At 43.1% G+C, this 24,550-nt stretch overlaps 1 protein-coding gene across 1 annotated transcript; it reads left to right on the forward strand.

Moving 5' to 3' along the window:
- The first annotated feature begins 335 nt into the window (after positions 1–335).
- LOC131445897 (protein FAM222A-like) lies at positions 336–24,432 on the forward strand. The gene is made up of 3 exons (XM_058616639.1): positions 336–679; positions 11,341–11,509; positions 21,848–24,432. The coding sequence occupies exons 2-3, from the start codon at positions 11,380–11,382 to the stop codon at positions 23,245–23,247; spliced, it is 1,530 nt and encodes a 509-aa protein (XP_058472622.1). The 5' UTR covers positions 336–679; positions 11,341–11,379; the 3' UTR covers positions 23,248–24,432.
- Positions 24,433–24,550: the final 118 nt, after the last annotated feature.

Below are 24,550 nucleotides of genomic sequence, written 5' to 3' on the forward strand. Positions count from 1 at the left end.
CACACACCTTTTCCAGTCACGTAATTGGCTGAAAGTCAAATATGTGATGGGTTGATGAGCAGCTTTAATAATCGATGGTACGTGCGGGAATCAGCATACATAGATCAAACAAAACAAAGACAAGGAAGAAAGAAAAAAGAAAGAATTCACATTTGTTATGTCTTGATAATAAATGGGAGACTCTTCCCCTTTAACTCTCCAACGTGCTTCCTTTGACGGGTTCGGCATCACAGCAGCGTCCGCCTTCTCTCGCGCGTGATTGGCTGAGCCGTGGGAATATTCAAATCCAGGCTTGATTGATTGGCCCGGAGCCGGTTTCCACAGCGCAGAGGACTCATTGCCATTCCGACATCACTCTCTGGACTGTGTGGCACACACTCTCACACTATCTCTCTCTCTCACACACACACACATACATTCAGCTTTTTGTCGACATGAGACAGCCAGCGTCACACACACACAGAAATCATCTGTGTTGAATATGTAGTTGTGGGAGTACAGCTGACGGATCGGGACTTCATCCATGGATGTAACATCTCCGGAGGTTTCCAGTGCGCACCGTGGATTCAGCGGCGATCAGATTGCTTTTCGCAGAGGAAATACGCCTTCCGAGCCGGAGAGCAACCAATCAGCCGTGGCGAACCAAAGATAAACAAGCCTTATGAAAAGACTAAACTCTGTAAGACACCACATTTATCTCTCTTATTTGGAATAAATGTTCCTCAGCTTGTGTTATTCTTCCAGCAGCTGCTGGTTGTTGTTGTTTTAAAAACATGGTTGCTTGTGTTGACAATGACAAGAGTCAGACAAACATAAATGTGTGTGTTTGTAAAGATGCTAGAGTGCATATGATGCCAGGGGTTCTTGGCCCTGCATTGATTTTAGGTCGACAGCGCTGAAGTGGTGAAAGATGCCCAGTGCGCACTAATGGATAGGGATGTCTCGCCCTCACTATATATCAGTGCCTAATGTGTATTTATATGCGCCGAGGTCTGTAATTTATATCCATTATCCGTTTGATTATTCATTTAATGGTCCTGGATATTGAACAGCTTTACAGGAAATGTGCCTGAAATGATAAAACACATTGACATATGTAGTTATTAAATGTTCTTTTCTTTTTTTTTTAAAAAAAAGAGGGAAAATCAATGGAAACTGTTCATTTGTGAGTCAAAATCTGTGCATTTGTGTGATGCTGGCTGATGCTGTGCTCTGCGTGCACTGAAAGGCTCTTTATATGTCAGCATCTCAGTGGAAACGGGAAGTGCTTTGAAGTATATTATCGGTCATTCAGTGCAGCCTCTGAAGGTTTCCATTTCCATTGTCTAGAAGCCGGAGGTGGGATCATCGCACCTCACTGCACCGGTGGCAGCCGAGGTTGAAGGTTAGCCGCAGCAGAGGGGCCTATAGATTATTGGCCAGGTGTGAAATTCTACCCCGCGTGCTTTTTCCTGCCTGTGCCAGATCCTTTATTAGCCCAGAGAGGTGTAATGTCACTGATTCTCACCAGAGGCACAGAAGAAAAGCGTCTTGTTGTCCTTTTTTTTTATTTTGTCCTGACCAAAAGAGCGGAAACATTATTGTTCTTCTGGCAATTAGGAACAGGTGCAGTTTCATACAAATTATAAACCATAGCCCTGTTGCCTTTGATATTCAATGTCAAAGTGTGCAAAAAAATGTAAATGTGTGTAACATTGTTTATCCTTCTTCTGGAAATGGACCTGACTGAAGGAGTGTTTGTGTGTATTCAGGGGAAAGAAGTGTCCATCATGTCAAACTGCGTTTCCTGAGCAGAATAATAATAATAATAATAACAATCTGAAACTTTTCGTGGGCACTTTACATGCACAGTTTAATCCAGCTGCAGCCATAGTCTGACTAAGACGGGCAATCGGACAACTTCCCGAGTCCGAGTACACATGTGGAGGAGATTTATTGGCTGTGTACGCCTGACTCCGCCTCTGTGGCTGGCGCTGTATCTCCCCGTAAGCTAGTGCTTATGTATTATATCAGTTTCCTTTTGACCTTTACGCCACAGAAAAACAAACGGCGAGATGGATTGCGCTGTGGTTCTGTATGTGTCGTTACAGTCGTAACGACACATACAGACACATCACGTTCCGTAATCGTGATACAAATTGGATGTTTAAACGTCGTCAGCTTCTACTTCCTGGTTAAATACCGGGGTGGAAATGTTGGTGCATGTGCAGAACGCAAAGTCCGACTCCAGTCCGACTAAGTGTATACATGCAGGAGTAATCAGACTATGAATCGCATTATCCATGTATGTTAGTCCGACTAAGACTAACATGTTAACACTACATTAAGTAAACAAAGTAAATTATTGCCTTAGTCCGACTTAAATCGGACTTTTAACATGCGTGTAAACACGCTGAGTCATGCCTGTTTGCAGGCGTCTCGTTTTACTAACGCATTGTTGCTGTTGCCTCCGTCTGCCCTGACATGAACCAAATCACTTGTGTGTGGAGCGCGGGAATGTTGCTGTGCGACACAAGATCCTAACGCTGCTATAGTGAGAGACACAGAGTCGTGTGGAGCCGATAGGCTTAATCAGCATTATGTGAACTCATTTGACAGTGTTTTGACAGAGACTGAGATTTGTTTATATTTAAAAGTTAAGCATTACAGACACTGACACTGCGGGCAAAGAGATCAGCCTTGGAAGAGGTTTGCACTCTCTAAAAGTGCACTCAAAAACCAGAGGAACCACTTAGAGAGTCCAGACGTCTTCAATGTCAGTATGTGATACATTTACACATCACCTCCACAATGTAATCATTATTTTTTCCTTTGGCCTTAACCTACATTCCTAAATTTTGAATTACTCTGCTCAAAGGCAGACTATCGTTGCCAAAAACAACCTCCTTGGCAGAGGTTACAACAATGTTCTCACCCATTGATTTTCAATGCATACACTTTTGATTTAGATGCTCTGTGTGTCCCGCGATGTTGCGTTCACATTTATACAACGACAGATATTAAGGTTTTGGTTTGTTTGTTCGACGTGTGCTCAGCCCGACCCTGAACATCTTTTTGAGAGGATTGTAAAATCGCATTGTATCACGAGCAGCCAGTGTGCAGGTATGCCGTGGGGGGTTTCCCTCTGATCTCACATCACACCCCAGCAGTAATTCCAACTCTGTGAAGAGAAGGGATTTGTCATTTGGCTGCCTGCTTCCCTTTGCCTCCTCAGAAGTGAAGCTGAGCTCTGATCTATTGTGAAGTTTCCCCAGACTCGCTCAATCTCCGGGCCTACTGAATTACTGAATGGAGGAAATGGCTCACCACGACAATGACCTTTGCTGGGATGATTATTACCCAGACCAGTACAAGGCCTGATTAAGGCCACGTCTTTTTCTGCCCTGTCATCCGTGCTTCGCATTTTTGGATTTGTGAAGCGTACAGTGAGTTTTTACTTGACGAAAATGCACGTCCAGCCTCTTCTCGCCAACCTACAGTATTAATGGATAATGTATCTGGTTCGGTTGCTTATTATTTCCTCGCTTCACCCGCTCTAATCACCTTTTTATCTGCCAAGAGATGTCATGTGTAATTACAAGCAGCCTGCCATCTTTGAAATCTGTCTAATTAGTCTTTTCACTCTTAACAGGAAGGTAGTAGTGAAAACTGGGAGGTTAAGGGTGGAAGGTTAAGGATTGGGCCTCTGGGGGTCAAAAGGGGCGGGTACTGGACCGTAATTCGAAACTTCAGTAATCTTTGTTTTGTCTGTAGAGCGGCACTCTCTGCTCTGTCATCACTTCAAATTAATGATTAGGACGGTTGCATTTTCATTTGGCCTGAAGAGAAAGAGTGAGATGTTATTGTTTGGTCCAGTGATCAAAGACTGTAGCATATTTTGATGCTTCCAAGAAGGGAACTTATCACTGGGTTATGTGTAGGGTTTGTGATTGGCGATGAGAACCAAAGTAGCATCACATATGGGACTGTAACAACTGAGAAGAAGTTATATTTAAATGATGTATGTTAAAGATGTACAGTTGTTGTTTTTTTTAAAAGACTGGATAACAGGATGTGGCTATCTGCAGATGGGTGGGTTTTGTTTTTCCCTTTGTTAAGATAACACATAAGTGCTTTATTGCTTACTTGACTGGGAATTGGCAATGGAACTAGAATTGATCAAACTCAAACAATCACTCGACCCCAGTTATATATTAAGTAAAATCAGCATTATTATTTATTTTATTTATATACATTTAATAACTTTTTTGTATACTTCAGAATGACTCTGTTGACCCTGTACAGGGAAACAGACAGAGAGTGGGTTATAGGAAGATTGTTATCATAAACTAATTTTCCCCACTGTTGTTTGTCTCCTTCCCCCGTAATGAAACTGGAAGTCTAAAAATGACTCCGCGAGTTCCTGTTGTTTACTGATAAATGTCAACATGAAATTAAAATCAAATCTCACTCAAGTTTGCTTGTTTTTGAAAAGGAGAGGAGAGATTTTTTTTATCCTACCCCCCTCCAAAAAACTTCCAGCATACTCTCTCACCATCTGTTATCTTTAGTAAACATTTTTTAAAAAAGCTGGACAGCATACGCACAGCTCTTTGACAGCGGGGCTCAGTATGTGTGCATACTGGGATGAGGATAAGATAAGGCCCCTGGTTACCATCTAATGCTACCTTGGCATTGGCCAGACTTTACACCACGCTGTGAGTTTCTTTTTTTACCTTGGCACCATCGACGTGCAAGGGCGGCTTTGGGTCAGTCCAAGGCTTTCTACTCTGCAACTGAAGCTGCACTCAAAGATTAGATTTAATTGTGCCAGTTTTGGATTTCATGGATACATTTGTGCTTAGCAGTCAAGTATTACTCTTTACCAAATACCAAATCCAGCATGGATATTGTCTTTGCACAAATAATAGTTCTACAGAGAGGAAAAACAAGCATCAAATATTCAGCAAATATTGTTTATTTGTGACAGTGATATATTGCATAGGTTAACCACTAATCATCATACCAATACTGTTTTGAAAGGCTGGCTTGGAGAAATGGCCTGTATTAAGTCCAAAATGACTAATTGTTTGTCAGAACTGTAAACCTCAAAGACAAATTCATCCTGCTCGGCCGTAGCTGCGGCAGCTGCTGAAGGTAATAACTCTGATCACACGGAGCTGGACTGTCATTCAGTTCAATCCATTTGTTGCTGCACTTTAGACGTGAGAACGTTCACATGCTGTCATATAATGTTGGAGATGGATTATTATTATTGTGCATCATTTAAACCTACTGCTTCAGTTCATATTATTTCAGAATAAAAGCTCTGAACTGGATTTTTTTGTGAAGATAAGCAAACAATTTAATATCAGATATGTTCAATCGTCTGCCGGGCCCAGGTACTGATACTGGCGGGCCAGTGTTGGCCCACGGGCCACCAATTGCCGACCACTGAGGTAGTGGAAGTAAAAAGCTGGAGCTTTGATTTTCTTTTCATGTATTTCTAAATAATTCCAGTTTTATTTGAAAGTAATTTGACATGTATAGTGGGGGAATGAAATGTTGACTGATGTAGATTTTATAGCACAGCTCATATATTACTTTGCATATGAGCAGTAAAACATTGATATGAGCCATAAATGCTTCCAGTGTTTAACGGCAAGTAGCAAATAAGAAAATTGAGTAAGTAGAATAATAATGTGTATGTTTTTTTTTACACACAGTTCCCTCTCACTGGATGTCTTTGCAATAATCAGGCGACAGAGAAAGTCTCAGAAAAGAGTTGACGACCTGTGATTTCTGACTCACCCATACATCTTTGCCCTCGGCTCTAATGAATTTGTGCAAGAGAGAGAAACTGTGACGTTGACGCTCGTCCCAGGCGACCAGCCATTAATGCTGCTTGATTTACATCCATTTGAATGGACATCTGCTCGACTACTGCATGCCCAGCGTTTGCATTTACATAAATTTTACACTTATAGGAAACATTTTTTTAAACGGTTGTAATACCTTTCTACACGGGAGCTAATCTCAATGGAAATGAGCCTCGCGTGTTATCAGCCCCAGGCCTCGAGTGTTCTTTTAGCGTGGAGCGCAGCGACTCTGGGGTTGTTTGGTTATCCTGTGTTTGAACCTTTGTGTTTTCTTCTTTCTCTCCACAGAGAAGGAGAAGAGAGGAGAAATCAGCGTCTCTGTTATGTGCTGCTCTGATAGCAATTATGCAAACTATTATAGAATTTAACCAGGGCAGCTCTTATCGGCTAATCCAGAAGTAATAGATTCTATTAAAAATGTAGGGGGGGGGGGTCGTTGTGTGTGTGTGTGTGTGGGTGGGTGCGTGTGCGCCCATGTGTGTGTATGATGGGGTTTATAGAGATGAATCCAGCAGCTGCAGCAGCGCTGTATATCAGACCACTTGTCTGGTCTCCATTACTTAAACAGGTTCCTGCAGTGCCTACCTTTAAAGACGGTATAAAAGCCATACATAATATACAATTAATTATGCAGTAAGTGGATTGTTATTCATGTGCACGTCTTGCTCATTCAAAGCGGGACACTGCCCCCCCCCCCCCCCCCTGCACAAACCAATCACTCTCTATTAATAATCTATTTCCTCCCAAATTTGCTCCTCTTTTTTCTCCGCTTTTGTGTTCCCCTCTTCCTATCTCTTTTCTCGCAGACTCCGAGTGAAAGGAAGGGGGGAAAAAAACATTAGCATAGCACTCAAATGCTAATCCATCCAGAGACTGAAAAGGCTGCTCATCTTAAACCTTTTTCATTATCATCTAATTATTAACTGAGGATTCTGAGAACTGCTAACAGGAGCTGAGAGGGTTTGTGTGTCTCTGTGTGTCTCTGTGTGTCTCTGTGTGTGTGTCTTAAATGGGCTGTGCGGACCAATTGCCAAACTATCCTATCATTGTGAGGACATTTTACACACACAACTTTAACGGGCTTTTTGAGACCTGGTGTTAGGTTAAAGGTTAGGGTTAGGTATTTAGTTGTTATGGTTAAAGTTGGAGTAAGTATGTCCAATCATTCCTTGACCTTGTCAGGACCAGTAGTCTAACGAGGTTGAACCTCATTTCTAAGGAACTGTTTAAGTTCAGGAGTAAGGTTTAAATTGTGGTTAGCTGAAGGTTAGGGTTAGGCATGGTTAAAGGAATACTTCACTGATTTGCATTTAGCTTTGTATTACTAGCATAGGGGTAGTATTTTTTTAAAAATTGTGCTTCCCAACCTCAGTGTACCCTGATATCTTCATTCTTTTTTTTGTTACCTGCCCACCAGTGACACTTGGTCCGAGCCTTGAAACTGTAGCGCTAATTCTGCACTTTTTAGAGCCATTCGTAGGGGGGCGGGACCTAATTCCAAGAATGTAAACAGTGTCCGCCATCTTTGCTAACAGTTACGCTAACAGAATGTGGGAATGAGGTCTCGTCCCCCTAAGAGTGGCTCTAAAAAGTGCAGAATTAGTGCTGCAGTTTCAAGGCTTGGACCAAGTGTCACTGGTGGGAGCGTAACAAAGAAAAGTGAAGATATTTCGTATCCCAGGGGAAACTTGGTTTGGGAAGCACAATTTTTCAAAAATACTACCCTTATGCTACTAATACAAAGCTAAATGCAAATCGAGGAAGTATGTCTTTAAGGTAAGGGATAAGCTTTGTGTAGGCTGTCCAAATGTCCAAATATTTCTACACCGTCACTTAATGGGGACAACAATCAAGTCCCCATAACATAAATCACTACATTTACAGGTGAAGACACATTTTAAAGTTAGGCTGAGGTCGGGGTTAGGTTCAGGGTTAGGATTAGGTCAGTAGTGAATATGGTTAAGGTTAGAATAGGTGTCCAGGAAATGAATGTAAGTTAATGCAGTGTCCTCATGGAATCCAGACTGTGTGTGTGTGTACTTGTACAAACCTATCTTTGTGGGGACATTTTGTCTGCGCCCTACAAATGTAAAGGGCCTTTTACAGGGTGAAGACCTGGTTTTAGGGTGAGGGTTAGGCACTTAGTTGCTTTGGTTAAGGTAAGGGTAAAGGGCTAGGGAATGTATGCGTGTGTGGGAGAGAGAGACAGCGGTGGCAGGTTGATATGTGGGGCCAGTGTGTATCATTATTTTTTTCTTTCTGTGCATTTCATGTTTGCTGAGAGGGAGGCCCCTCTTTGCAGTTTGCCTCTATCTTCGCTCTGACCCCTGATGCTGCTCACACTCATAAAAGACTCCAGAAGGTCACACACACATGCTCTTGTATAATGAAGAGCTGATTCTGCTGCTGCTGCTGCTGCTGCTGCTGCTTCTGCCTGACGGATACAAAGTTATCCAGGTTAGGTTAGGATACCTTATTTCATTATCTAAAGAAATATCGCAGATGTGTCCTGATTTTAACGTCTCGCCACAGCACAAACATAACCGGTGCTAATTCATTGATGGCACACCACAGAAAATCTCTTTTGTGTTGAAAAGACGCAGTTAAAAATAAGTTCACAAATTGCCTCTGTGTGCCCGTTAAACCGACGCGGCCATTTTAATGTCCTCGTATCACTTCCCTTATGGCTCTTTAGTTGACCATATCTCCTCAGAAAATGTCTTGTCCTCTCCCCCGGGGAGAGAGATGACATTAGAAAACGGGCCTTTTAAGTCCCGACGATGATGGGGTGGGGGGGGGGAGGCTTGAAAAATAAACTTGTCTGCCAAAACAGCCTTATCAGAAAACCGTGGGGGACAGTTAGATGGACTGCAAAGCACCAGGTCTTTATCTGCCTGGCACGCCCTCAGTGGACCAACATCGTGCTTCTTATCAGCGACATGGATGTCGCCGGAGAGTGGCGAGGATTAGATGTCCTTGCAGCTTAAACTTTGTCCTGTTTTTTCATAAACATGCATGTTACAGAAGGCTCCGGAGTGAATGTGTGAGACGTTTGCTTCATATAACCACGTCTCGTGCAAAGATTTGCTGCCGACTGAAGAAGAAAACAGACTCATTTTATTAACGCCACATCCTTAACCTTATTTTGTGAAAGTTGAGCCAAACCATGATAATGGCTGCCGTCCCTAAGACGCTGACACTCTCTTTGCCGCTCGTAGAGGTCGACGTGACATTTTAAAGTAGTACAAGACACAAAACTTTCTTTTTTCTTTAAACAGAGCAGCGCATTTAATAGAATGCTGTAGAAATGATATTGCTTGATGCTTGGCCCAGATAATATCACAAATTCTTGGATCACTTTGATCTCTTATCTCTCATCTCTCTTCTCCCCCCCCCCCCCCCTTTCAGGTAATTCTTCAGATTCAAGAGGCAATTTCAAATTCACATTTCCATGAGATCTCTTTGAATTTGAAATTTATGTTGCGAGATGAAAAGAAACCGTCATTACGCGCACTTTGATGGATCATATCTGCCTCCCCTTTTTTCTTTGAGACACTTTTTTTTCTTTAAGCCACTGCTGGCCTCTTTGAATTATAATGATTTCCTTGATGTATTTTTTTCCCGTCTGCAAATTACGGGGGTAATGAAAGGTATTCCAGTTCATGTCTCATTTTCGGGCGAGTGAAGGGATTTCCCTGGAGATACTTCTTCTCTCTCGCGTTCCCTCTTGCGTTCTTACGCTGCCTCCCTCTCTCGACAAATGTGTGGTAATGGAAGGGTTGTTGTGAAGCTGCTATTATTTTCAAAATGGAATCTGACCATACTCGGGCTTTTAGCACTTGTGATGTGTGTGTGTGTGTGTGTGTGTGTGTGTGCTCAGATTAGACAGGTTGCACTGAACAGTTTTGAAGTGGGCTTGTCAGCGAGGGACAGATGTTGAGCGGAGGAGGGGAGCGAGGGAAGAGTGAAGCTAAAGGCACCTGAGTGAAATGAAAGCCACATCCTCATTACTCTTCTTTCCTTTTTGAGGGGAAGGTAATCATGTTTCTGTAGTAGCTCATCATAGTCGTGCTTGACTCGCTTTGGTTGACCTGTGGACCCAGACGGAGAAATGAAGGCAAAAGATTCACTTAAAGGCTGAAATTGACCTAATTTGTCTGTTTGCGGTAATAGATTTATGAACTATTAACAGTCGGTACATCTCTGCTTGTGTGTTGCTGGTTTTAAAGATGCTTATAAAGAGTGAGAGAGTTTTTTTGAGTTTTGCAGTGCCAGCACTCAGATTTGCTGACTGGCTCCGATAATGAAAGAGAATGTCAAATGCCATTATCTCTTAAATATTCCCTCAATGTCTGGCTTTTCTTTTCAGAATGATTGCTTCAATCAGCACTGCTGCGGAGAGAGAGCGAGAGAGCTTTTTTTCAGACTCAGCCTCTCATTTCCTCTGACAATACTTAACTCCACAAACAGCATGGCCTCTTCTGGGGAGTGAGCTGCTTTTGGCTTTCTCTGCTGATCAATGCAGCCGTAAATTTATAGAACAAGAAACCCAGGTCTCGGGGCTCGTTACAAATTGAAACACACCCTGAGGCTATGGGAGTCCTTGTAAATGATCTGTGTGATTGCAGCTGACAGACCAAGGTTGATAACAGCGAAGAGCCATCATAACAACTAAGCAGCAGGAGGAGACAGTGCCGTGATTAAGTGATATTACTTTCTTAAATGTACAGTCCCTGCATTTCAAAGTGGGGCTCCTGAATTTTAATATGGTAAAAGGACCCGAGACATTGAAGAGTTTTGAGATGCGTGAGCAGCTGCAGCAATGTAGGAAAGCTGTTTTTGAAAGCAGAGTGCAAGCCCGCAGTTTTCCTCCGACATAAAAGTCAAGTTTGCAAGAGTTTTTAAATGCATTTTCCATCGTTGGATTTTTTTTTTTTCTTCTTCAAACTTTAAGTTGGCATCTACTTTCGTTCCAGTCATCCTGTGGAATTGTGTGGCCTAACCATGCAATCAGAGCAAAAACATTTTAAAATCCAAACATGTGAGAACAGAGCTGGTAGAGGATCAATTAATCTGTTTCTGATTGGTCCACCACTTATCCAGCCTGAAATACACAAACAGTTATTAGATGGATTGCCGTGAAATGTCATGCAGACAGCAGCGATGCAGCGAGGAATGAACACCGCTGACTTCTCTGATCCTCTGCCTTAACCTATAGCTCCAGCACAAGGTTAATTTCCACAGTATGAATCATTTATGACCTAATATCTACAAACCCAAGGACATTTCAGTCAGTCTCAGCTGGTGTGTTCATACCCTAATTAATTAACTTACACTTGCTAGTGTATTAGCATGCCGGAGTTAGCACTTAGCTCAAAGCACGGCTGTATTTTAGTCTTTGTTTAATCAGCGTTTTATTTCTTGATTAATTGCATTGCTGTAAAATAAAAGTTAAAACCTTTTTTTTTTCTCTTTATTATAGCAGGTCGACTCAGGCTGTGAGCAGCCGTGGTGAACTATCATGCTGGCCTGTATCCAGAGACAGCAGACCCTCTCGTCGCAGCGTCTGGCCTGCACTCCCAAAAGCCTCGATGTTGCTCTGCCGCCGATCCTGCTGCCAGCACCACCGCTGCAGCCCTGCACCCGCAAAGGTGAGTTTGTGTCCAGCGCACGACGTTGAGATTACCCGAGGTATAAAGTGCAAATGACATGTAAGAGTGAAGGAAATGAAGAAAAACAACAACAAAGCCACAGGACACACCACCTGTCGGTCAGCTGATGGCGACCGGCCACGGCACGGCCTCCGTTGGCGTGGTGTGTGCCCTCTTGTTTGCAAGTCATCTGCTTGCTCAGCATTTCCAGAGGCTACGAGTGGTCACAGACTGCCCGATGGGTGACCATCTGGGCCCTGTTTCTTGGGCTTAAAACAGAGGGCACCTCTGCCCCAGGATAATCTGCAGAATTATTCATTCATTCTCTACGGCTTTATCCTCCACATGAGGGTCGCGGGGGCCACTGGTGCTAATCCCAGCGGATGTAGGGAGAAAAGCGGGGTACACCCTGCACGTGTCGCCAGGCCATCACAGGGCCACATAGAGACAGACAACCTTTCACTCTCACATTTAAACCTACGGTCAATTCAGAGTGTTAAATTAACCTCTGCAGGTTTTTGGACTGTGGGAGGAAACTGGGGATTAGGTAAATTGGACACTCTAAATTGTCCGTAGTTCGAGTGTGAGAGTGAATGGTTTTTTTGTGGCCCTGTGATGGACTGGCAACCTGTCCAGAGTTGTGCTTTTGCCCTATGTCAGCTGGGATTGGCATCAGCGACCCCGTGTGGAGGATAAGGTAGAAAGAGGTAGAAGATGGATGGATGGATGGATGGATGGGAGGAAACTGGAGAACCCGGAGAAAACCCACGCACACACAGGGAGAACATGCATCCTCCGTACAGCTGTAAAGCAACAGTGTTAGCCACTACTGCGCCGTGTGGCGGCTCCTCAATTAATCTTTTTCAAATCAAAATGGCAACTTGTAACAGTGCAAAACAGCAAATCTCAAAATGTTCAATTTATTGTTATCGTTTCTTATTGGAAATATAAAAAATGCACTTTTTTATTTCACGCAGTCGGATACATAACGCATGCAATATTGAACGCTAAGTTTTATTTTTGCAGCAGTAATTCTGATTCTGACTCAGATATTTAGATAAAAACTATACTGCAAATTAAACCAAAGTTGCAACATTTGTCAGTAAAATTGCAATTAGAGATTTTCCACAAATCATTCCCTGTAAATTGGGGATTATGGAAGCCACTGTGTCCTGCTCTCACCACCATGTTGTGAAAACATGTCCAGTTCCAGGAAGTAACAATTAGTGAACTGGTTGACTCATAGTAGTGATTTATCTATTGTGCAACAGATGGATGTATGTATATATATATATATATGTATATATGTATATATATATATATATATGTACATATACATACACATATACATATATATACATATATATATATATATATCACATTAATAGAAGCCCAAATACTATGAAAGACTAAATGTTGTAACAACTGCCCGAAATTCTGCGTTTGCCGCCAAACACAATAAATCCCCCGTCCATTTATACCACACATGGCACATTACCCCGGTAACTAGACCTATAAAATGAGTCCAAATGAGCTGGGACTGGGTTTGGCACTTGTGGGCCTGAACCAGGCCAAGTGCAGTCCAGACATGAAACACTTGGACAAATCAAATGAATGAAATTAATAATCCAAATCTACACATTTCTCTTTCTAAAGGACAATCACGATGTACAAACGGAATGAATTTAACACCGGCGTTTATCACCAGATCACCCCGACAGACACATGTGGGACAGATTAAAGCGAGCGAGGTGGACAAAGTGCGGCGTGTTTGCGCGAGATCAAAGGTCACAGGGCGACGGGTTGAGCCTTCAGCTGCTGTGAAGCTTCCCGAGTTCAAACACTGGGCCTCGTGTTGTTGTTGTTGATGATGATGATGATGATGATGATGATGATGATGTTCTTTAATTGGGCTACTGATCGCCGTGCTCCTGCTAGGCAAATGGTCAAACTGGAGTTAATCAACTCTCGCATACAGAGTTACTAATAATGTTCACATTTCAGAAAGCAGCCCCGCGTCGGTGACCTTCACCGCGACTAATTAAACCGCATTGACTCAAAGGTGACGCGAGTATCTTTGGGACTCACCTGGGTTGACATTCGTGATCACATTTCTTGTAATTAACTGGTTAAATGTGACATGTCGGCAGAACTACTTCTTGCTCCGTCCCTGCTTTTGATGTGTATATTTAGTCGTCATGCGTATTATTTGTGCCGAGCGCTGAATACATTTGTCTTTTTCCTCCCTGCATAGTCTAGATGCATTTAATGAGATCATGTACGGCACAAAGTTATTCTGCTGTGGTTTCCCTTTTTGATTCACTTTAAAAAATGCTGATGCCTTTTTATATTTCTTTTGCCGTGCCCGGTTTTGAAACTATATTGGAGATCTATAATTACTTAGAGTTTAATGGTTCAGCTGAGTGTTTGCATTGCAGTTTTATTTATGCTCTTAGCCACGAAGCATCTCAAATTATTTTAGTCCTTTTAAAATAAGTTTGCTTTGCTTTTGTAGTTGTAGGCGATACATCTTTTTTATGAAGTTATCACCAAGACATCGGTTGGTAATAACAGTGAAAACATTTACGTGAGAGATGACATAATAGAGTAATTATCAATTCTGCTTTATAAATATGGCATTTGTCCGTATTACAAAGCCATAACCTGGACATTACTTTGAAAATAGCATAATATTATCACGATATGACCACATTATAACCATTGTTATAAACAAGCTGGAAATTGCACTAGAACTAAGATGGTATTACCATAATATTAGCCCATTACTATTATCATGTTATTGTATTATAATGTAAGGTGTTACCGTACATTCAGGTCTTCCATGTTTGCGACGTTTTGATTGGATTATCATTTTTTTGTTCCTTTGAATGGGGCCTGTATTCTTATGAAGGACCAATCGGTGCTCATGTATTATAACGGGAAAGAAACAGCGCTCTTTACAACACGCATCAAAACGACAGCGACTGTAAACATGACAGAGACTCATTACGTTGTGAACTGCTCCATTTTTAATGTGAGGAGATTTTTAAATTTGCGCTGTTGTGGAGGCTGATCGGCTAAAGTAAAATACTGACGAAAACTGGCGGTATAGTGGCTGCCATTGTTGCCTCACAGCAAGAAGGTCAAGGTTTCGAAACCCAGTTGGACAGAGGGCATTCCTGTGTGAAGTTTGCATGTTTCCCCGTGTGTGTGTGTGTGTGTGGATTATCTCTGGGGCTTTCGACGGGAACATGCAGATTGGGGATTAGGTTAACTGGACACTCAGAATCGGCCCACAAGAGGGTCCAATCCAACCCGCAGGATGAATTTGTGAAAATCTGAGATGCATTTGTGAAAAATACTATATTAATATATATATTATAAACATTTTGTGCCATTGTAGATCCACTGTGATCTGTAAATTGTAATGCACATGTGTAAATGGTAAATGTAGGCATAATATCGTTGGATTTACTTGTCATGGTTTTATAGTTTCATTAAGATACTTCATTAAATATAAAACAAAGGGGAATGTTGTTTTTACTTGTCCGGCCCACTTTGCGCCGTATGTGGCCCCTGAACTAAAATGAGTTTGACAGCCCTGCTGTAACTGCACCATAGGTGTGAGAGTCTGTGTGATGGCCTAACGCCCTGTCCAGAGTGTATACCACCTTTCACCCTATATCATCTGGGATCGGCTCCAGAAAATGAATGCCAAAATTGAAGTTGGTCGTCCTCGCTATCATTAAACCTAAGAAAACCATGTACACAATCCTGATTTGTGGTCTAACTAGTGTAAAAAAAAGAGAGAATACAAGTGTGCTGCTGCATCAAACTGCGTTGTTAATGGCCACAAAGAGTGGTATTTTTAGAACGATACACTCAAAAATACTGCATTTCCAACCACCCTCAAGTTTTGAAGTGCGTCCTTCTCCGCATCGTTCTCCCTGCGTGAAATACCTCCTTGTCTATTTTATGTTATTAAATATTAATTGGGAATCAGTGGAGCACTTGTCTGCTAAACATTGGAACAGAAGTGCCTAGTTTGCCTCGGGCAGAACCAGGGGTGTGTTCCTCATCCTGTTTTCACCCCCACTCCCCCCATTTAGTTGAATGCACCGCTGCAACTGTGCAGCACGTGTCAGGCCCAAGCCTGACATTTCACGCACGATCATGGAGAATAGCCTGCTGACGGGAGCTCGGTCCGTGTGGCACAGGCTCCTTCAGTAAGTGAGTCGTTGCCGGTTCACGTTAGAATGGAGACAGACCTTTTAGTCGCCGCTGCGTTTCTTGAAAGCCATCTCCATTTTTAGCTATCAATAAATAGAGGGCACAGGACATAGAAGCCCTCATATTTCTGAGAAATGAGCGTTAGGAGTAATGTGACGGGGGGGTGAGAGAGAGCTGCTATCTCAGCCTGAAAGCAGGGGCTGGAAATGCCTTTTTTTCCCCTCTCATGCTGCTGCGGGCCTGCACTCGAGTCAGCTTTTAGAGAGGAGACTCTGCCCAAGCTGGGCCAAGTGGCACAGAAACAAATGAGGAGTGACACTGGTGCAAAGGAGAATTCTCCTCATGCTCCCAAAAACGAACGCGTCCAACAGCGAAGGTAACTGTGTTCTATGAGTGTGAATGGAGACGTGAGTGTGAGTGAGATGTCAGAGTGTCACAATCTTCCGTCTCTCTCCCTTTCCACCTCATCCATCTTTAACTAACGGTGATGCAGACGCTAACCGCCGGGCCTTTTTTTTTTTAACCTCATCGCCCAATAAATATTAATGCCTTTTCATTACTGACGTGTGGAAAACTGCTGACTCTGCGCCTCACGTGCGATGAGATGATGCTCTCTAAACCTGCATTTTCCCCACCGACTCCAAAATGACTGAGGTATTTTCAGCGTCTCTCAGCTCCCGTGTCTCACATTACTAACATTATACATGCTGGTTTAAAATGTCAAACACTAAGCTAACATTGATTCACTTTTGTGAGTTGTGGTTTAAACCAAACCAGTCCAGACCAGACCAGATCTGAAAAGGAACATTAAATCAGTTATTCGCCTTAGAAACTCGGTGACAACTTTCTCAACCGGCATTTCCCAAACGTAAGAACGCTGTGGCCCTTTTTTTTATACATTTTGGAAAACTTCTATGGCCCGCACCAAAAGCCCTAAATTGTATATCATTTATTTCACAAACAGGCCGAAAAAAAAACTGATTTGAACCTTTGAATGAGGCCTCTGAACAGCTACACTGTGAAATGTGATCGGTTCTTTTCAAGGACACTGATTCAACTCAATTCAATTTTATTTGTACAGCGTCGGATCACAACATACATCCTCAAACCCAGCAATTCACACAATGAGACTCATCTGCCTCGACAGGTTGGGGTGAAATGAGGGACAAGAGGGAGGTGAGGTAGAGACATTGCATTAAAAAAGGAAAGTAAATAGAACAAATAATCTCTTGTTCAATTAATATCTACGTTTTACGTTTACACAAGGTTTAGGTTTCCAACTTAATAGATCAATAAATTGTCTAAATCAGAGGAACTTCTTTCATATTTTACCATTATTTGAAGATTAAACCACCACCAGGTCCCCTGTAATTATCCTGCGTGTCATGACATATGCTCTGGACCAAATCTGGAGGTCGACTTTGCATATAATAACGCTGCTAAACAAACAAGGAGCACAGTTTCAATTTCAATCTGTGGCTCTGTGACTCGAGAGCGAGAAGCCAGAAGCTTCAGTTTGGGTGTTGTTGCTCCTTCTACCCTCTAGATAAATGAAGGCAGGGCAAATTAATTACATGGCTATAATGACTAGTCTCATTGGGCCAACTGGGCGCAAAAAAAAAAGAGAGGTTGTCATGGTAACAGAGACATAGGTGTCGTGAATGTGCTGAGCCCGCGCAGTCCCCTGCTTATGGAGGTATGAGTATTTTAAATGTGAGGATTATTAGTGTGGTAAACAAATATTTGTGCGGCGCCGTAATTACCTCTCACATTCATGCTGGAGATTTGACATCAATGTCTTCACAATAAGTCCCCACCAGCATTAACATCCAGGAAGCCCCAAATCTGTGGACATTAACGATGATGAATCCCAGTTTTCTCATGTGGGAATCATACTTAGTGGTCATTGTAATTCCTTGTGTTGGCCCCCGTGGGCATGTAATGGTTTGTAGGAGTGGCTTTTTCCAAACACAATGTGCTCGTCCAACTCCCCCTTTTTTTTCTTCCAGCCCTGCCTCTGGGCCTTGTTTTGCCCATAAATTAGTGATTAACTTTAACTGCTGCGAAGCAACGAGGTCTCTGCTGTAATCTGCGGGGAAATGGCTTCAAGTGTGACCACGGGAAAAAGATTAGCCGCCTTTTAAGTGGCACAAATGTGGGGGTGGAATTACGGTTGTGAAAGGCCATATATTACACTGCGGTATGATTAGAAACACAATGTTCCAGATTATTTTTGATGCCAAAATGCTTCTTTTTCTTTTTTTTTTATCCTTCTTTATGCCATGAACATACACGTTCTCCCCCAGTTAGTCTTTTGCATTTAAAGAGGAAATCAGGATTAGGTGTTTCATGTGAGAGTGTGCCAGCTCCACTCAGCGTGGTGCCACAGCAGTCACAGCAGAGCGTGTTTAATGCGTGGAACCTTCTCCAACCTAGGCAACGTTTCTCGCATGACTAGTGGGGGCCATTCAACTGATCAATCAAGAGCTCTGGATGCATCATTATGCAGATTTTCCCAGGCAAAGGAAAATGACAAACATGCTTTTTTTTTTAAACCTGTAAACCACTCCAATCAGACTCGTCTGGAGACGACAGAAGGGGAGAGGGTGCTACGGGGTCAAAGAATTTTCTGCGTGTAAACACGGCGTGATGCTGTGGCTGATGTTTTCCGTCGCTCTCCGTGCCTCTGCTCTCTGTCGGGGCTGAGGAGGAGGGAAACAGCATGCAGTCTGCAGGTTAACGGTAATTAAGTGCTTAAGGTCAAACTGCTAATTATCTCTCTGCTATTCTGCACCTGACAGCACAGAGCTGCTGCCGTCTCTCCCCCCCCCCCCCCCCCCCCCGCTGTAGTCATGTGAACGGCCTCGTGTTTGTTTTCACGTCTTATCTTAATTTTGCCACGCTGGATTTTATTGTGACTGCAGTGAAAGAGAAAACAGAGGAAAACATGTGAAAACAAACCTTTTCATGGGCTTTAAACTTTGAACAAACTGAACAATACATGCAAATTTGATCAAAATCGCAGTATGGTCTAATGTCAAATGACCGTTTTAGATTAAATATTGTCTTTAGAGCTGCAACTAACTATTTTCGTAATCGATTAATCGAAAACCTTAAAAAAAAATCGGTGTTCGTCAAACCTGGAAATGATGATGTTCTCAAATGTCTTGTTTTTTTATCCAGAGCAAAGAAATGAAGACAAATATTCACATTTAAGAAGCTTAAACAATCGGAAATCTTGTTTTAGTCATGAACTAAGCTTCAAACTGATGAATCGGTTATCAAAATAGTTGTCGTTTTAATTAAGTAATGGATGAATTGTTTGAGCTCTACACGTCTTATTCTACACGCTGAAGAAAACATCTGCACAAACATCACACTTTGAATATGCAAGATGTAAAGAGACATTAAACCAGTTTCTGTTGATCTATGGAACATGCACATCATTTCCTATGTTTGTTTTTAGTGCTGATTATGTATCCCCTCCCAAAAAAAGATCAAAATATCAATAATAATTTCATCTCCTAGAGGCAACAGCCTTTAAACTGAGAGTCCACATCTGTTTTCGTAGCCAGAGATTATTTTTTTTAACACGCGAGGTGAAATATTCACGCATTTACTGGCTCGTACATTTAAATGCGTTTGCACTTCAAACGCCAAATAGCTCGCTGAATATAACGACTGCAAAAGTTGGCCTCATTTGTAGATTTTATTTGTTTATTTGCTTTGTTTGTTCTCAGGAGGGAGGCCAAAAACCAGCTTGGAAGCAACCGATCTTGCATGTTTGGAAACGTACCCAAGCCGCTTAAAATGACCAAACGCACAGCTCTAGATGGAATCTATGAAAGCGATACTTTATGCACACCATTAATTATCACTTCCACTTCCACAGTGTGTGTATATACGGTGAGAGTGGAGACAGCATGATTTTGGCACCTATAGGAGGAGGAAACTTGAGCTGCCATAGTGCCAGATTATAATTAATTAACCACACATTTTTGAGAGTTACTTATTTTCACTTGTGTTTTTGCAGGAGTGAAGTGAGCAACTTTGGGTTTTTTTTTGTTTTTTTTATGAACAATGACTTGGAGCTACACCTTTTACTGCTGCTACCACATGTTTTCAGAATCCGACTGGTAAAAACTGCGGTTTAACTCCACTGATTGGTAATAAAGTCCCAGAGACCGACACAATTACCTGTGGTTGTAACTCAGAGGCGCGCTTAATGCGACTCGTGCTGTTTCCGCTCCACACTTTGAGATCTCACGTCACGTGGCGCTCGTGCCTCAGTCAGGATCAACTCATATGATCCCCTTTTTTTTTATGCATGTGCCACACACAGTAATGGTCCTCACATGATAAATATGTGAATGCAGAGTGGGTGGGGGGCTGGGGGGGGGGGGGGGGGGGGGGGTGTTTGCTAATGAGGTCTCCATAGCAGCGCATTTTAGGCAGCCCACAGTGGGAAGTGCAGCTGTGTTGTGTCTCCTTGGCTCTGACAGGGCTGTAATCTCTGGACTAACAATATCAGACACCCTGTGAAGACGTGTTAGCATTCAACGTGTCTGAAATGTTTGTAAAACAGCGAGCCGATCACAGCGTGCGCGGCTTTAGGCTGAAACAGATGAAATACCTCTCTAATATTATGAATATTATTATCCAAGGCAGCAGCAGCAGCAGCAGCAGCACAGACAGAAGTGTTTTTGTATGAAGTGCGCAAGGATTTATTATATTTTTAAAGCACTTCTCATCACCTAAGCTTCTTTCAAGGTGGATATGAACCTCCCCTTCTATCATTTATGGTCATGAATAAAATCCGTATGTAGCCAAAGGCCAGAAACTGTTATTGCAGCTGGTTTTTCCTGTTGCCTCCCTCTCTGCAAGCAGGATTATGGGAAACTGGAGAAGAGAGAGCTCCCATCTTGATGTTGTATACAGTATAAACACCTCTCCAACCTCCCAAGATGTCATTGTTTTCTATAGCGGCAACTACAGCGTGATACATATTAAGCCGTGTTTCTGCTTTTGTTGTATTTCTCAGTAGAATTCATTCCCGCCCCTGGCACCGCGGCGGCGCTCCTTCTGCTTCGCTGGGGGAGATTTCTGGATGGATTGAACGCTCCACCTTACCTCTTTCCTCCATTTTAAACACCCAATTTATTTCTTTCATGAGATGGATCTTGTAGATTGAATCATTTTCACAGTCGGGAGGCTCACTGTAGGCATGAAATGAAATGAACTCCCAAATCAATTTCAAATGGGAACAACAAGTGAGCCTCTCCCTGCATGGCTGGGATTGGTTTTGTTATTGGAAATGAAATGAAGTGTTTTGTTTTTTATTTTTAGCCCCTTTGTTGCAGATTACCGGCTTGTTATTTTGCCCGCTATGATTTCCACTGACTTACAGTGTGATATAGGTAAATTCCAGCGCCTTTTCTCTTTATGTCAGTAATTCCATAAAAGTGTCGCTGTGAAAGGGGGCTGTAATTTCTACCAGGTGATTTATTGTTTTTAAATGGCTCCGCGTTCCCACCTTTTCCTTTGTTTTTAAGGAGTTAAGCAGCCATGAAATTGCCTGAATAATAGTGTTTAAATTCAATCATAGTTTGTCCTGTTCGCACACACAATTCAATCAGCGGTGCTCCTGATGATTGCTCCATTTTTTTTTTCTTTTCCTTCACAATTGGAGCTTCATGCTTTTACAGTAGCGACAATTCAAGTTCATAAAAGCAGAAAGTGGAAGAAACTTTTATAGAAAGGAAGCAGTGATGCTTGGAGTTTGATGAGAGTTGACCAGAAATGAAATGTGGATTATTTTTTTTGGCATTTGGGTAAATTGGAGTCTGGGTTTGGTTTTTTTTCCTCTTTCTTGAAGAACAACAAAGCCAGCTGTGGTTTAACGTCTAAATGTCTTCAAATCTCATGGAGCTACATTTATATACTTTTGATTTCCCTGTGTAACAATTCGAGTTTGGATAAAGTATCAATTCATTTGTATACAAGACGTTGATTTCTCCTGTGATTTCCTAAAAGGGTAAATAACCGCGAAGGTTTTCATTTAGCTTCATGAACAACTAATCACTTAGTGTTTCTCTGTTTTCTCCTCAGGCGACTCAGCCTCCATGATTTCCCGATACCCTTCTCCAGCGGAGTTGGACGCTTTCGCTCAGAAGACTGCCAACAGTCCACTGTCCATTAAAATCTTTCCGTCCGATGTGCGGGTGCCGCAGCAGAAGCAAATCAACAAAACCGTCAACGGCTTCGACACCACAGGCCAACGCTACAGCCCGTATTCACACCCGTGCTCAGGAGGCCACCGGGGCTTGTTGGCTGTCATCAAAGCCTCCGTGGTGGCCAAAGGTGTGGTGAAAAGCTCCGAGGGCAGGAGGACTAAACATGCAAATCCCCAGGCCCCCGTGGCACCGTATAATAATCCACTAAATATTGGCTGTGCTGTCAGACACGGGCACAAGGCCTATCATGTAAGTGCATGTAAGCTCTCTGATGTGCCCATTGAGACGCTGTGTTCCCGTGCGGGGATGACCTCTGGAGATCAGAGCTTGCCCCCCCAGTCTGAGCTGGCAAAGGTTCAAAGCCTGATGAGGCAGATGAGCAGAGTGCCCCACAGTCAGGCCCTGCAGCTGGGTGGGGAGGCTCGAGCCAGCCCCTCTCTGCATGCTGTGGCCGCAGTGGCACATTCAGACTCTGACTTTGTTCTGGGAGTGCCGCCCCAGAGCAGTCTGGCATACACAGGAGCGGTGCTACCTACGCAGAGTGCAGATATAGCCAAAGCTGGTTACTTGGAGAAGGGAGACTACGCAGTGTGGCAGCACAAGCATCCTCTTCTTCAGCAGCAGCAGCAGCAGCAGCAGTCGTATCAGCAGGTACCAGTGAGGATGTACAGTGTGGGCAATGGCGCTCAGGGGCATAGAGCAGCACAGACTGCTGTCGGTCAGTCTCCTTTGACGTGCTCCTCGCAGCTGTCTTACAGGCCGCATCCTGCCAGTGTGGGTGCTGGGCAGGAGCGAGTCAGTGGCTCCTCTCTGAACTGTGCCCCCATGCAGGGGGAGTTCTCTGTTGGACAGTACTACGCTCCTCTCTGGGATAACGTTGTGGCCACCCCCAACAGTGACTGTTATACTTCTCAGGTGCTGGCGACGGGTACATGCGCAACCAGGCCCCGAGCCCTGGGCCTGTCCCATTCCCATCTCCACCCGACTCACCATCAGCGTCACCACCACCACCAGACGCAACTCCCCCCTCCTGTCCCGCAACACATCCAGGCCTACGCCACAGACCCAAACCTCTGTTGTGGGCTGCCCACGTCTAGCATGTGCCACGCTGCAGTACTCAGCAGCAGCCTGCAGTCTCTGGAGTGCCTCATCAGTGAGATCCACCCTCCGTGCATCAAAGAGCGCATGCTGGGCCGCGGGTACGAAGCCATGGGAATGCCTCAGCTGCTGGAGCACCACCAGAACACCCACATGCAACTTCCCGTCTACAGATAGGACGCGGCGCTGGCACACAGCGGGGCGGTGCAGGAGTGACAGACCTCTTATAGACGGTGGAAGTGTGTCAGTACATACTGTACGTCTGTGTGTGGGAAGGAGACATGCCTTTAATGTCTGTGCATGTAGTTCAGCAGAAGGCTTTTGTGTCTACGGCCCGGAGGTAAACGATAATCATGACTTTAGATAAGTGTTTGTTTTCCTTGCTTTCATTTTTTTTCTGTGTTAAACGGCCATTAAAAGATTGCCTGCTGTTCTCCGTTTAATTAATGCTGATTTTGGAGTGCCCAATCAGAGATTTGCCGTCACATTTCAACGCGCAACACTGTGTGTGTGTGTGTGTGTGTCTGCAGGTGATTCTTCTGTGGCCCCTTCATATAAATATGGGAAAACTCGCTAAACTGAAGTAATCATTGGTACCTTTCCTTAAAAACACTTGACTCTGGTAACTGTTTTTTTTTTTTGGCGATATATGATGTGTTTTACTTACTCGAGAGGGAACATTCTTTTAATTATTAACTGAAATTGTGGTTTTCTTTTGTTGTTTTTACTGTGAATTGGATTTTTGCCGTCATCATGCTCAACATATTAAGGACTGTTGCATTTCCAAATCAACACTGTGGCATCCACGCCAAGCATGATGAGTTGTATTTTCTTTTCTTTTCTTTTTTTTAAAAAACAAGGTTGCGTGTGTGGACTTTTTTCCTCTCGAATGACAATGTCTCTTCCCCTGGTGGGTTGCGGCACTGTGACACAACACCCGGGAGCAATGCAGTGCCATGTTGGAGAGCTCAGGCCCACCTGAATCATGTACACTTATCTTCTTTTTAGGGCTACATTATCTCTGATGGTGTGAGATGTGTGACTGAGTAGATCGATGTACGTCTGCACTGGTTCAGTAATACTATTTATTTATGTCAGGCCTGTTGAGTTCCATAGCAAAACTGTCTTTATAATTATGAAGTGCAATTATTATATATGAACATGTGAATGCTCTCTCCATGAAGTACGTTGTTGAAATAACTACATTTTGGCCCCCCCCCCCCCCCCCTCTTTTTTTTGCCTCTTCTTAATAAGGATTGTCAAGTAAATGAAATTTTCTAAGCCCAGCAAAGTGTCTGTTGTTGATTTTTATTAGTTATGTGATAAACATGTAGCCGAAAAGAGGGTTTAGGTAAACTCATGAATGGTAAACGTGCTGTGGACATATTGCAAAGTGATTTAAGGCTTAACCGCCAGGCGAGTCTTTTTTTTTTTCTCCAGACATGTCACATGTTATTAGGATCCATTCTTTGCACTGGAG

Source organism: Solea solea, chromosome 19 (assembly GCF_958295425.1).
Source record: "Solea solea chromosome 19, fSolSol10.1, whole genome shotgun sequence".
NCBI classification, from domain to species: Eukaryota; Metazoa; Chordata; class Actinopteri; order Pleuronectiformes; family Soleidae; genus Solea; species Solea solea.